This window comes from Oncorhynchus clarkii, chromosome 19 (genome assembly GCF_045791955.1).
Source record: "Oncorhynchus clarkii lewisi isolate Uvic-CL-2024 chromosome 19, UVic_Ocla_1.0, whole genome shotgun sequence".
Classification (NCBI taxonomy): Eukaryota; Metazoa; Chordata; class Actinopteri; order Salmoniformes; family Salmonidae; genus Oncorhynchus; species Oncorhynchus clarkii.
Genome location: NC_092165.1, coordinates 44,784,126 through 44,798,275, shown reverse-complemented (window position 1 = coordinate 44,798,275; position 14,150 = coordinate 44,784,126). Strand labels below are relative to the sequence as shown.

At 42.6% G+C, this 14,150-nt stretch overlaps 1 protein-coding gene across 2 annotated transcripts; it reads left to right on the top strand.

The window, feature by feature from the left end:
* Positions 1-3,386: 3,386 nt before the first annotated feature.
* LOC139374288 (coiled-coil domain-containing protein 28B-like) lies at positions 3,387-8,421 on the top strand. Of its 2 annotated transcripts, none has more exons than XM_071115323.1 (5): positions 3,387-3,648; positions 4,308-4,381; positions 4,658-4,977; positions 5,092-5,264; positions 5,427-8,421. In XM_071115323.1, exons 4-5 carry the CDS (start codon positions 5,111-5,113, stop codon positions 5,660-5,662), a joined length of 390 nt encoding a protein of 129 aa, XP_070971424.1. In that variant the 5' UTR covers positions 3,387-3,648; positions 4,308-4,381; positions 4,658-4,977; positions 5,092-5,110; the 3' UTR covers positions 5,663-8,421. The 2 variants fall into 2 exon arrangements, with proteins under 2 accessions (XP_070971424.1, XP_070971423.1); XM_071115322.1 differs by having other exon boundaries at positions 3,568-3,648; positions 5,070-5,264.
* Positions 8,422-14,150: the final 5,729 nt, after the last annotated feature.

The window sequence follows — 14,150 nt, the reverse complement described above, 5'->3', positions numbered from 1 at the left end:
TTGTTTTGAGACAACTTCACCATGGGCTTTGAAAGGGGCATCTGGCTCATGCCGGGAGGCAGCCTGGTTCCAAATGTAATCAACTTTCAACCGTTGCAAAACACGCCTACCTGGGCACCTGGATCAAAACAATCAGAATCCCCTCAATTATAGTGAATGTTCCCGCTCATTGGATCCCATTCCAATTGGGGAAAATGTAGTATCTGGCCCTTTAAAAGCTGCAATATGTACCTTTTTGGGTGACCCCCCCAAATTCACATAAAAATGTGTATTATAGATATATTATCATCAAGTCTAAGAAGTGGTAGATCTATTCTATGTGTACTATTTCTATGCTTCCCGTCTGTTACTTTCAGTTTTGTATGCCAGCTTCAAACAACTGAAAATACAAAATGTTTGGTTATTGAACATATATTTCACCATGGTTTAAATGGTACAATGATTCTCTACACTTGTTGCTTGTTTTGTCACATAACCTGATATTAGGCGAACTATGAGAATTTTAGCAACCAGGAAATGGTAGAGTGATTTCTGTATATTTCGCCTTTTAACGGTACCATCTAGACAGCTGTGAAATATATTTTTTAATAACCCAAAATATTGTATTATCAGCTGTTTGAAGCTGGTGTACAAAACGGAAAGTAAACTAAACTTATGAACGGGAAGCATAGAAATAGCACAAATAGAACAGTTCTACCGCTTCTTAGTCTTGCATTCAATGAGAATGGCAGATCTATAAATTAACTTTCTATGTGAATTGGTCGGGTCGCCCAAAAAGTTACATATTGCAACTTTAAATGCAAGATAAAGATGTCTCAGTGCGCTCCAAGTACCCCGCTTGGGATTCTATACTGAACAAAAATATAATCGCAACATGTAACGTGTTGGTCCGATGTTTCATGAGCTGAAATAAAAGATCCCAGAAATGTTCCATACATTGCTTGTTTTTCTCAAATTGTGTGCTCAAATTGGTTTACATCCCTGTTAGTGAGCTTTTCTCCTTTGCAAAGACAATCCTTCCACCTGACAGGTGTGGCATATCAAGAAGCTGATTAAACAGCATGATCATTACACAGGTGCACCTTGTGCTGGGGACAATAAAAATCAACTCTAAAATGTGCAGTTTTGTCACAACACAATGCAACAGTTGTCTCAGTTTTGAGGGAGTGTGCAATTGGCATGCTGACTGAAGAATTGTCCACCAGAGTTGTTGCCAGAAAATGTAATGTTAATTTCTCTACCATAAGCCATCTCCAATGTCATTTTAGAGAATTTGACAGTATGTCCAACCAGCCACACAACCGCAAACCTTGTGTAACCACGCCAGCCCAGGACCTCCACATTCGACCTCTTCACCTCTGTGACTGACCACCCGGACAGCAGAAATGTGTATGAACTGTAAGTCAGTAAAGTCGTTGAAATTGTTGAATGTTGCGTTTATATTTGTGTTCAGTATATTTAAGGTGTTCTATGGGGCTCTTGTACACTAGTCTACTGTCGTTTTTTCCCAATTAGACAACCTCAATGAGAAACATTTTATTGTGAAAACTGACTAGGCGTTCATTCAACCGATTATTTTGTGCGCTATACATTCGGTAAGTGATCCATTGTCTTCCGATAGACGCATTAATTTGTTCATGTCATTGACATGGTTTACTGCAAATGCGCCATTGAGATTTATATTTATTTATATTATGCACTTATTTTTCTTACTTCTAGTTTACAATATTGCGAGTGAGTTAATGTATTTTACAGCGTGGTGGTGAACAAGTTGACAGTGTGGTTAGTGGCCATCTTTGGAACATAGTAGTCCACTGATTCAAGTTCAGTTGGAGGATGGCTATATAGTCCATTCTGTATCCGTAATAACTAGTGTATGAAAGATAAAATGAATTAACCATTGTAATACAAAAAAACAAATATAATAGTGTCTAGTATCTGGGCTAGAGTAGACTATAATAAAACGAAGAACGGTGCGAATCAACATCCTAGAATAAACCCGTCAAGTAATTGGACATCCACTTTGATGTCTGATCCAATCCACTGTCATTATCTCTGACTCCGCTTACCCACGCAGCCATCTGTCAGAAAGTGTTAGCCCTTTTAATAAATGTAAAGCAATGTGTTCGTGGGATCGATCTATATCTATTTGATTTCTTGAAATTATAAAGAACCTAGGCCTTGTAGGCCTACAAGATGTCACACATCACTTACAGGTAATATAAACTATTCAGACCCCTTGATTTTTCCCACATCATGTTGTTACAGCCATATTCTAAAATGTATTAAATTCAATCAACACACAATACCCCATAATGACAAAGTGAAAACAGGTTTTTAGAAATGTTAGCCAATGTATTAAAAAAACAAAACAGAAATAGCTTGTTTACATAAGTATTCAGCATTGAAGGTCCCCAAGAACACAGTGGCCTCATTCATTTTAAAATGTAAGAAGGTTGGAACCACCAAGATTCTTCCTAGAGTTGGCTGCCCGGCCAAACTGAGCAATCGGGGTAGAAGGGAATTGGTCAGGGAGGTCACCAAGAACCTGATGGTCACTCTGACGATCTCTCCAGCACTCCACCAATCAGGTCTCTATGGTAGAGTGGCCAGCGGAAGCCACTTCTCAGTGAAAGGCACCAGACAGCCCGCTTGTAGTTTGCCATAGACACCTAAAGGACTCTCAGACCATGATAAACAATATTATCTGGTCTGATGAAACCAAGATTGAACTCTTTGGCCTGAATGCCAAGCATCACGTCTGGCTGAAATCTGACACCATCCATGTAAGAAGGTTGGAACCACCAAGATTCTTCCTAGAGTTGGCTGCCCGGCCAAACTGAGCAATCGGGGTAGAAGGGAATTGGTCAGGGAGGTCACCAAGAACCTGATGGTCACTCTGACGATCTCTCCAGCACTCCACCAATCAGGTCTCTATGGTAGAGTGGTTAGCGGAAGCCACTTCTCAGTGAAAGGCACCAGACAGCCCGCTTGGAGTTTGCCATAGACACCTAAAGGACTCTCAGACCATGATAAACAATATTATCTGGTCTGATGAAACCAAGATTGAACTCTTTGGCCTGAATGCCAAGCATCACGTCTGGCTGAAATCTGACACCATCCATACAGTGAAGCATGGCGATGGCAGCATCATGCTGTGGAGACTTTTCAGTGGCAGGGACTGGGAGACTAGTCAGTATCGAGGGAAAGATGAACGGAGCAAGTACAGAGATATCCTTGATGAAAATCTGCTCCAGAGCGCTCAGGACTTCAGACTGGGGTGAAGGTTCACTTTCCAACAGGACAACGACCCTAAGCACACAGCCAAGATAATCAAATCAAATCAAATTTATTTATATAGCCCTTCGTACATCAGCTGATATCTCAAAGTGCTGTACAGAAACCCAGGCTGAAACCCCAAACAGCAAGCAATGCAGGTGTAGAAGCACGGTGGCTAGGAAAAACTCCTAATGCAGGAGTGGCTTCGGGACAAGTCTCTAAATGTCCTTGAGTGGCCCAGTCAGAGCCCGGACTTGAAAAAAATCTCTGGAGAGACCTGAAAATAGCTGTGCAGCGACGCTCCCCATCCAACCTGACAGAGCTTGAGAGGATCTATAAAGAAGAATGGGATAAACTCCCCAAATACAGGTGTGCCAAGCTTGTAGTGTCATACCCAAGAATATTGTAATCACTGCTTCAACAAAGACTGGGTAAAGAAGCTGAATACTTATTTAAATGTGATATTTCATTTTATTTTTGTATTTTTATAAATGTGCAAAAATGTATAAAAACCTGTTTTTGCATTGTCATAATGTGTGTAGATTGATGAGGGGAAAAAATGGTTTAATCAAATTTAGAATAAGGCTGTAAAGTAACAAAATGTGGAAAAAGTCAAGGGGTCTGAATACTTTCTGAATGCACTGTATGTAAAAGCATTACACATGCCTGATTGTCCACAGGTTTTCAGCTACAGAAGTTGAAAGACTTGTTTGCAATGTGTTGTCAGACCAATTACAAGGAAATGATGCATTCTAAAAATACCTCTCAGTGGAACTGTTTGCACAAGCCTGTTGTACAGGGACAGGCATTCTAAAATGAATCCTCCCCATTGGACGTTTTCCACACAAGCATATATTATTACCTGGATGCGTGAGCTTGTTCACCTTGAAAATGTACAAAGCTAGTCAAAATGCTGAATATTTGAGAATATAGCTAAAGCTCAGGTGGGGGTATTAGGTCATGTACTTTCACCCTGGCAGCCATCCAGCCATGAACCTCCTGCAGTTAACCCCTGTGTTGTTTTCCAGAGGATTGTGTGTCAGTGATACAAGAGGCTACTTTAATGTAGCAGCCTACATTGAATGGCAGAATTCAAGATACAGCAAGTATTACCTTTTAAAATGAGATAATTACATCGAGTTGACATTCAGCAGGTCTACCAAGTCAAATGTCTGTTGGCTGGTGGTTCACTCATTACTTTTGGCCTCTTAGGTCTGATTTTCCGTTTTCCTAGCTTAAAATCCATAGAGAAACTGTTATGATTGTACTTTAAATGCATTTCCTTAGCTCACAGCATGTTCATCCTCCAATCCCTCTCCAGTTTTGTCAGGGATGGGAAGCGCTAGATCCTGACTTCCTACCTTTGTTGTTGTTACAGGACGTCCTGAAGCTTAGGCAGGGGCCACTCATCTTACCCAGAGGGCTTCACACTGATATGCCATGGAGGACAATCGCAATAAGTGGAGCCCCAAAGTGTTTCTCCTCCAGTCCCCTCCTCCCCCGGTAAACCCCCACAAGCTCTGTCCTCCCCTCCAGCCACATTTTCCCTTAGCCTCCCCCAACCCCCTCTCCCCAAAAAACAGAGGCAAGCTCAAGAGGTCCATCGGAGTAGCAGGACTGTCAAATATGTGGTCATAGCAGCTACATAGCAGCTACACCAAACACGTTTTGGAACAGTCACAATGTCTAATTTTACAGGTCAGTCAAATGGAGGTTGTATAAATGTTGTATTAGGGTACAGGTTTGACCAGCTTAATGTTTGCTATACTCCTGTTTTCTGTTGATTCCAGTTGTCTAGCTTATTTTCACCAGGCCCAATAAGGAGAAGGCCATGACTCCCCAGCCAGCAGGGCCCACCAGTAAGTTGGCCCAGTACTCTACACTGCAGCACTCCTTCCTTACGGACAACTCTGATGTGAGAGAGATGGAGGGAGGCCTCCTCAACCTGCTCAATGACTTCCACTCCATAAAATTGCAGGCTTTTGGTAAGATCACCATGGACATCCCTGTGAATACTGAGACCCAGTTATTCAGTGGAAATGTGGCCATTTGTTTTACATTATACCATAGTGCAATGGTTACATAGAAAGTTCTGTATTTTATACAGGTATGTAAAGGTGTGAATAACCTTTGCTGTGTCGTCTCAGGGAAGGTGTGCTCCTTTGAGCAACTGGAGCACATGCGTGAGATACAAGAGAAGCTTGCATGGCTACATTTCAGTCTGGACAGTCATGTGGAGGAGATGTTAGAGGACCAGCGGAAGTGTACCTCCGACCACAACCTGGAGCACCTGCTCTGCAACATAAGCACCACTGCAGTACACAGCTCACCACATTTCTGTCCTTACCCAGATCATAGTCATGTTGAACCACACTGTAGTTAAGGGGACTGCTAAAAGAGAGAGAGAGTGAATAGACACAGAGAGCATGGACTCCTGAGTTATTTTTCCAAAATATAGAATTAGAGTTGAACAAATGTAGATAAACTTGATTTTTTTTGCAAGGACTTATACAGGAAACTAACCTCAATATAAAAACCTTCATTCCAATGCACATTTCCGTATCTAAAACCTTGATTTGGGATAAAATTACCTGAATAGATTATTACTACCAAGAACTATCAAGAAAAAACACTTCTAACAAGCCAAAATTTGCAGAAACACAGCGGAACCTGGAAATACCATCCAACACAAAATTGAGTGAGTAATGCTCAGTCTGAACCTACTTACAGAAGCCCAAAAGAAAAAGACAATAATCTCTATAATTTTGTTATATAAAGCTTAATAAATAATACTACTAAACTATCAAGCTGCTCGGAAAGAATCTGACTGAAATTAGCACTGAAGTGTGAAGTGAGAGGTGTGAAAACTCTTGAGCCTAACAATGGCAGGAGAGTTTCACAGCCTCCTCCATCTGTGCAGAGAATATATCCTCCACAGAATCCCCAAAATACAACAGCCACAGGACAACTTTGTTTGGAGACTGAAAATATATAGCTAGCTAATGACCTCCCTTTCCACGTGGAAAAGGCAGACAGAGACTTACTAGCTACGTTAAATAGCTAACTGGGATTTTCTACAAGGAATCTGCCTCCTGAAAAAAGCTTCTCCCAAGTGGGTGTGACACCTATACCCGTTGCCTGCTGCACAGCTGCTTGGATGCCACCTGGCTATCTGTTCACCATCTACCCTGGCCTGTCTCCACTGTCTGGTATAGGTACCCCCGTCACTCTCCCCCATCTCTTCTGAGATTTTGCTCGCCTCCAGCACACACGCACTGTTGAAGCGAGTGACTCTGAACTTACAATGGCTAGCCCCAAGTTCTTATATTTTTCGCTTGTGCCTTATGCTATTTGCCTCATGACTCCTGCATGCTTTGTTGACTAACTTGCTTGTTTACCCAACCGTGGGACAGTCTATGTTTTGTTCCCACACTCGAGACTCTGACTCTCTATTGGTTACACAGACTCTTGGCCTCCCATCCTATTCTAACCACCTATCGCCGGCTTTGTATTCATATTACCTGATGAAATTGCTGTACAATATGATCTTGTTGCCATCTAATGCACATTCAAATGTTATAAATCAACACTGCAGAGCTCTCCCTGTCCTCTGTCGTGCCCTAATTGTATTACTGCTGATTATATCTGGAAATGTGCATATACACCCTGGCCCGTCTACTGTTGCTCACCCCAATTCTGATTTGTGCTCTGATATCTGCTTCACTGACTTCTGCTCTCGTAAAAGCCTGGGTTTTCTGCACGTTGACACTAGAAGCTTATTACCTAAAATGGATCAATGGACAGTGTGGGTTCACAGCTCCAATCCAGATGTGTTGGTCATTACTGAGATGTGGTTAAGAAAGAGTGTTTTGAACACTGATGTTAACCTTTCTAGTTATAACCTTTTTCGGCAAGACAGGTCTTCCAAAGGCGGTGGAGTGGCAATCTTTACCAAGGAACACCTTCAGTGCTTGGTTATCTCCACCAAGTCTGTCCCCAAACAATTTAATTTTCTGGTTTTACGCATTAAACTTTCAAATAACTCTTTGTTGACTGTTGCTGGGTGTTATCGGCCACCATCAGCACCGGCCAGTACCCTAAGCTCTCTCCTGGCCCCTTACACTAAGTCTGAATGTGTCCTGCTAGGTGACCTAAACTGGGACATGCTTAAAACACCTGACCAAGTCCTAAAGCAATGGGACTCCCTAAATATTTCTCAGATTATTACCAATCCCGAAAGTTATGACTCCAAACACCCAGAAAAGGTGTTCCCCTGGTTCGACCGTGATCGTTACTCCACCTCGAGAATTCCATTTGGCAAATCGCTCGGCACACGCATACTCAGGCTGACTGGCTCTCGTTCAGGCAAATTATAAATAAGTGCACTCAGGCTATCCGGAAGGCCAAAGTTACTTAAGGAGCAGTTCTCTCTGTGGGTCTAACCCCAAGAAGTTCTAGGAAACGGTTAAAGACCTGGAGAATAAACCCTCCTCCTCACAGCTGCCTATGTCCCTTAATGTTGATGATGTGGTTGTTACTGACAAGGAGCTCTTTAACCATCACTTCATTAAGTCAGGATTCCTATTTGACTCTGACATGCCTTTTTGTCCATCCAACATTTCCTCGTCTCCCACCCCTTCTAATGCGACTATCCCCGATGCTCCTCCCTCTTTTCCCCCTGCCCGCTACGAAGTTTGTCCCTGCAGGCAGTCACTGAGTCCAAGGTGCTAAAGGAGCTCCTTAAACTTGACCCCCAAATATTATTTGGTTCAGAAGGTTTAGACCCTTTCTTCTTTAAGATTGCGGCCCCTATCATCGCCAATGTCACGTTCTGACCTTAGTTCTTTTGTTTTGTCTTTGTTTATATGGTTACGGCGTGAGTTGGGGTGGGCAGTCTATGTTTGTTTTTCTTTGTTTGGTTTCTGTGTTCGGCCTAGTATGGTTCTCAATCAGAGGCAGGTGTCGTTAGTTCTCTCTGATTGAGAATCATACTTAGGTAGCCTTTTTCCACCTGTGTTTTCGTGGGTGTTTGTCTTCCTTGTCAGTGTTTGTCGCCACACAGAACTGTTTCGTTGATGCACGTTATTTTGTTTTTGTTCCAGTGTTCTGTTGTTTTTTTGTATTAAACATAATGGACACTTACCACGCTGCGTTTTGGTCCGATCCTTACTCCTCCTCAGAAGAAGAAGAGGACGCTATCCGTTACAGTCAAGCCTATCTCTAACCCTTTTAACCTGTCTCTCCTCTTTGGGGAGGTTCCCATTGCTTGGAAGGCAGCCACGGTGTGTCCTTTATTTAAATGGAGAGATCAAGCTGATCCTAACTGTTTATGGCCAATTTCTATTTTGCCCTGTTTATCAAAAGTGTTGAAAAAACTTGTCAATAATCATCTGACTAGCTTTCTTGATGTCTATAGTATTCTCCCAGGTATGCAATCTGGTTTCCGCTCAGGTTATGGATGTGTAACTGCAACCTTAAAGGTCCTAAATTATGTCACCATTGCCCTTGATTCTAAGCAATATTGTGCTGCTATTTTATCAAACCTTTTGATACGGTAGACCATTCCATTCCTGTAGGCCAGCTAAGGAGTATTGGTGTCTTGGAGGGGTCTTTGGCCTGGTTTGCTAACTACCTCTCTCAGTGTATAAAGTCAGAACATCTGCTGTCTTAGCCACTGCTTGTCATCAAGGGAGTACCCCAAGGTTCGATCTTAGGCCCCACTCTCTTCTCAATCAACATCATAGCTGAAAGCAGTAGGAAGCTCTCTCATACATTTGTATGCAGATGATACAGTCTTATACTCAGCTGGCCCCTCTCCAGATTTTGTGCTAAATGCTCTACAACAAAGCTTTCTTAGTGTCCAACAAGCTCTCTCTGCCCTTAACCTTGTTCTGTACAGCTTCGAAACATAGGTCATGTGGTTTGGTAAGAAGAATGCCCCTCTCCCCAACGGTGTGATTACTACCTCTGAGGGTTTAGAGATTGAGGTATTCCCCTCATACAAGTACTTGGGAGTATGGCTAGATGGTACACTGTCCTTCTTTCAGCACATATCAAAGCTACAGGCTAAAGTTAAAATCAAACCAAATGAAATCAAATGTATTTATGTATCCCTTCGTACATCAGCTGATATCTCAAAGTGCTGTACAGAAACCCAGCATAAAACCCCAAACAGCAATCAATGCAGGTGTAGAAGCACGGTGGCTAAGAAAAAGGCCAAAACCTAGGAAGAAACCTAGAGAGGAACCAGGCTATGTGGGGTGGCCAGTCTTCTTCTGGCTGTGCCGGGTGGAGATTATAACAGAACATGGCCAAGATGTTCAAATGTTGATAAATGACCAGCATGATCAAATAATAATAATCACAGGCAGAACAGTTGAAACTGGAGCAGCAGCACGGCCAGGTGGACTGGGGACAGCAAGGAGTCATCATGTCAGGTAGTCCTGAGGCATGGTCTTAGGGCTCAGGTCCTCCGAGAGAGAGAAAGAAAGAGAGAAAGAGAGAATTAGAGAGAGCATACTTAAATTCACACAGGACACTGGATAGGACAGGAGAAGTACTCCAGATATAACAAACTGACCATAGCCCCCCGACACATAAACTACTGCAGCATAAATACTGGAGGCTGAGACAGGAGGGGTCAGGAGACACTGTGGCCCCATCCGATGACACCCCCGGACAGGGCCAAACAGGAAGGATATAACCCCACCCACTTTGCCAAAGCACAGCCCCCACACCACTAGAGGGATATCTTCAACCACCAACTTACCATCCTGAGACAAGGCCGAGTATAGCCCACAAAGATCTCCGCCAAGGCACAACCCAAGGGGGTGGTTCCCAAACTTTTTAGAATCCTGTACCCCTTCAAACATTCAACCTCCAGCTGCATACCCCCTCTAGCACCAGGGTCAGCGTACTCTCAAATGTTGTTTTTTGTAAGCTTGCCATACACACACTATACAATACATTTATTCAACATAAGAATGAGTGGGAGTTTTTGTCACAACCCAGGTCGTGGGAAGTGACAAAGAGCTCTGATAGGACCAGGGCACAAATAATAATATTATAATAATCAATCATTTTGCTCTTTATTTAACCATCTTACATATAAAACCTTATTTGTTAATTGAAAATAATTGTGAATAACTCAATAATGAGAAGGGTGTGCTTGAAGGGATGCACATAACTCTGCAATGGTGTGTTGTATTGGAGAGAGTCTCAGTCTTAAATCATTTTCCACACATAGTCTGTGCCTCTATTTAATTTTCATGCTAGTGAGGGCCGAGAATCCACTCTCACATAGGTACCTGGTTGCAAAGGGCATCAGTGTCTTAACAGCATGATTTGCCAAGGCAGGATACTCCAGAAATCTGGCAGTGGCTTCTGATTAAATTACATTTTCACAGAACCGCTTGTTGCAATTTGATGAGGCTCTCTTGTTCAGATATTGGTAAGTAGACTGGAGGCAGGGCATGAAAGGGATAACGAATCCAGTTGTTTGTGTCATCCATTTCAGGAAAGTACCTGCGTAATTGCACACCCAACTCACTCAGGTGCTTCCTTATATCACATTTGACATTGTCCGTACGCTTGAGTTCATTTGCACACAAAAAAATCATACAATGATGGAAAGACCTGTGTGTTGTCCCTGTTAATGCAGACAGAGAAGAGCACCAAACTTCTTCTCCTTGATAACCAGCGCACTTCTGTATGTAGTAAAAGCGTTACATGTTCATTGCTCATATCATTGCATATTGCAGAAAATATATGAGAGTTCAGGGGCCTTGCTTTAACAAAGTTAACAATTTTCACTGTTGTGTCCAAAACGTCTTTCAAGCTGTCAAGCATTCCCTTGGAAGCAAAAGCCTGTTGGTGGATGCTGCAATGTACCCAAGTGAAGTCGGGAGCAACTGCTTGCATGCTTGTTACCACTCCACTATGTCTCCCTGTCATGGCTTTTGCGCCATCAGTACAGATACTAACATGAGCAGCAGCTACATTTTGCAACAGTGGAATTCCTGCCAGAAAGTAACGGTTAATGTGATTGGATGTTCATTATTTTGACTAGGCTACCTGTATTTGACATTGTGTTGTTATTTCACTGAACACTAGATAGTTTCATTTTATTTTTGGCTGTGAAACGAGCCTACTCAGGCAAGAAAAAAATCTCACCCAAATGTATAGCCCAGTTGGAAAATATAAATGGACTGTTTGAAAATGTGAAAAAATTAAATATATATACAGTGAGGGAAAAAAGCATTCGTTCCCCTGCTGATTTTGTACGTTTGCCCACTGACAAAGAAATGATCAGTCTATAATTGTAATGGTAGGTTTATTTGAACAGTGAGAGATAGAATAACAACAAAAAAATCCAGAGAAACACATGTCAAAAATGTTATCAATTGATTTGCATTTTAATGAGGGAAATAAGTATTTGACCCCTCTGCAAAACATGACTTAGTACTTGGTGGCAAAACCCTTGTTGGCAATCACTGAGGTCAGACGTTTCTTGTAGTTGGCCACCAGGTTTGCACACATCTCAGGAGGGATTTTGTCCCACTCCTCTTTGAAGATCTTCTCCAAGTCATTAAGGTTTCGAGGCTGACGTTTGGCAACTCGAACCTTCAGCTCCCTCCACAGATTTTCTATGGGATTAAGGTCTGGAGACTGGCTAAGGCCACTCCAGGACCTTAATGTGCTTCTTCTTGAGCCACACCTTTGTTGCCTTGGCCGTGTGTTTTGGGTCATTGTCATGCTGGAATACCCATCCACAATGCATTTTCAATGCCCTGGCTGAGGGAAGGAGATTCTCACCGAAGATTTGACGGTACATGGCCCCGTCCATCGTCCCTTTGATGCGGTGAAGTTGTCCTGTCCCCTTAGCAGAAAAACACCCCCAAAGCATAATGTTTTCACCTCCATGTTTGACGGTGGGGATGGTGTCCTTGGGGTCATAGGCAGCATTCCTCCTCCTCCAAACACAGCGAGTTGAGTTGATGCCAAAGAGCTCCACTTTGGTCTCTTCTGACCAAAACACTTTCACCCAGTTGTCCTCTGAATCATTCAGATGTTCATTGGCAAACTTCAGACTGGCATGTATATGTGCTTTCTTGAGCAGGGGGACCTTGCGGGCACTGCAGGATTTCAGTCCTTCACGGCATGGTGTGTTACCAATTGTTTTCTTGGTGACTATGGTCCCAGCTGCCTTGAGATCATTGACAAGATCCTCCCGTGTAGTTCTGGGCTGATTCCTCACCGTTCTCATGATCATTGCAACTCCACGAGGTGAGATCTTGCATGGAGCCCCAGGCCGAGGGAGTTTGACAGTTCTTTTGTGTTTCTTCCATTTGCGAATAATCGCACCAACTGTTATCACCTTCTCACCAAGCTGCTTGGCAATGGTCTTGTAGCCCATTCCAGCCTTGTGTAGGTCTCCAATCTTGTCCCTGACATCCTTGGAGAGCTCTTTGGTCTTGGCCATGGTGGAGAGTTTGGAATCTGATTGATTGATTGCTTCTGTGGACAGGTGTCTTTTATACAGGTAACAAACTGAGATTAGGAGCACTTTAAGAGTGTGCTCCTAATCTCAGCTCGTTACCTGTATAAAAGACACCTGGGAGCCAGAAATCTTTCTGATTGAGAGGGGGTCAAATACTTATTTCCCTCATTAAAATGCAAATCAATTTATAACATGTTTGACATGCGTTTTTCTGGATTGTTTTGTTGTTATTCTGTCTCTCACTGTTCAAATAAACCTACCATTAAAAGTATAGACTGATCATTTATTTGTCAGTGGGCAAACATACAAAATCAGCAGGGGATCAAATACTTTTTTCCCTCACTGTATATATAAAAAAAGAAATGTGAATCACATTTTTATTTGTCGTACCCCAGTTTGGGAATACCTGCTCTATCGTAATCGCTCCTCTTTCACCCCAGCTGCCAAACGAACCCTGATTCAGTTGACCATCTTACCCATGCTAGATTTCAGAGAAGTAATTTATAGATCGGCAGGTAAGGGTGCTCTCGAGAGGCTACATGTGCTTTACCATACGGCCATCAGATTTGCCACCAATGCTCCTTATAGGACACATCACTGTACGCTATACTCCTCTGTAAACTGGTCATCTCTGTATACATGTAATCCCACTGGTTGATGCTTATTTATAAAACCCTCTTAGGCCTCACTCAGCCCTCATCTTCCACATACAACACCTGTTCTGCCAATCACATTCTGTTAAAGGTTCCCAAAGCACACACATCCCTGTGTCGCTCCTCTTTTCAGTTCGCTGAAACTAGACAGTTTTATCTACATCTTTTCATTCAAAGATTTAATCATGGACACTCTTACTGACAGTTGTGGCTGCTTCGCGCCTTTTGCCTTCTGGTAGGTCATCATTGTAATTAAGAATTTGTTCTTAACTGACTTGCCTAGTTAAATAAAGGTTCCATAAAAACATATTTTAAAAAGGGCAATGGTTATTTACATGCTGTCTGTAAATAAGCAGAGTGTGGTTGTTCCCACACATTCATGTTTACATCCTTAGCAGATGCTCTTGAATAAAAAAAATATCTATCACACTGACATCTTTTGGACAACATCCAGTCCACAAATGTGATAATGCATGCTTTTCACATCCTATCCAGGCACGCAGTAGTTGGCTGTGGAGAGGCAGCATACACTGACAGACCAGACAGTTTGACCTCAGGCCCGAAATGTGTCCATTGTTAGTTTGATTTCTAGCATCCACTGCTGTGGTGTGGTATGTGTGAGTGTACAGTATGTGTGAGTGTGGTGCGAAAGCCCTTCAGCTCATTAGAGATATGGGTGCCAAGAATACTCTGTAGCCATAGCAGCAAGCAATAATGTA

What these genes read in the sequence shown, in the direction of transcription:
- LOC139374288 (XM_071115323.1), top strand. Translation starts at nt 5,111, where the DNA reads ATGACTCCCCAGCCAGCAGGGCCCACCAGTAAGTTGGCCCAGTACTCT. An exon ending in CATAAAATTGCAGGCTTTTG is followed by an intron (nt 5,265 to 5,426) that starts GTAAGATCACCA and finishes GTGTCGTCTCAG; the next exon opens with GGAAGGTGTGCTCCTTTGAG.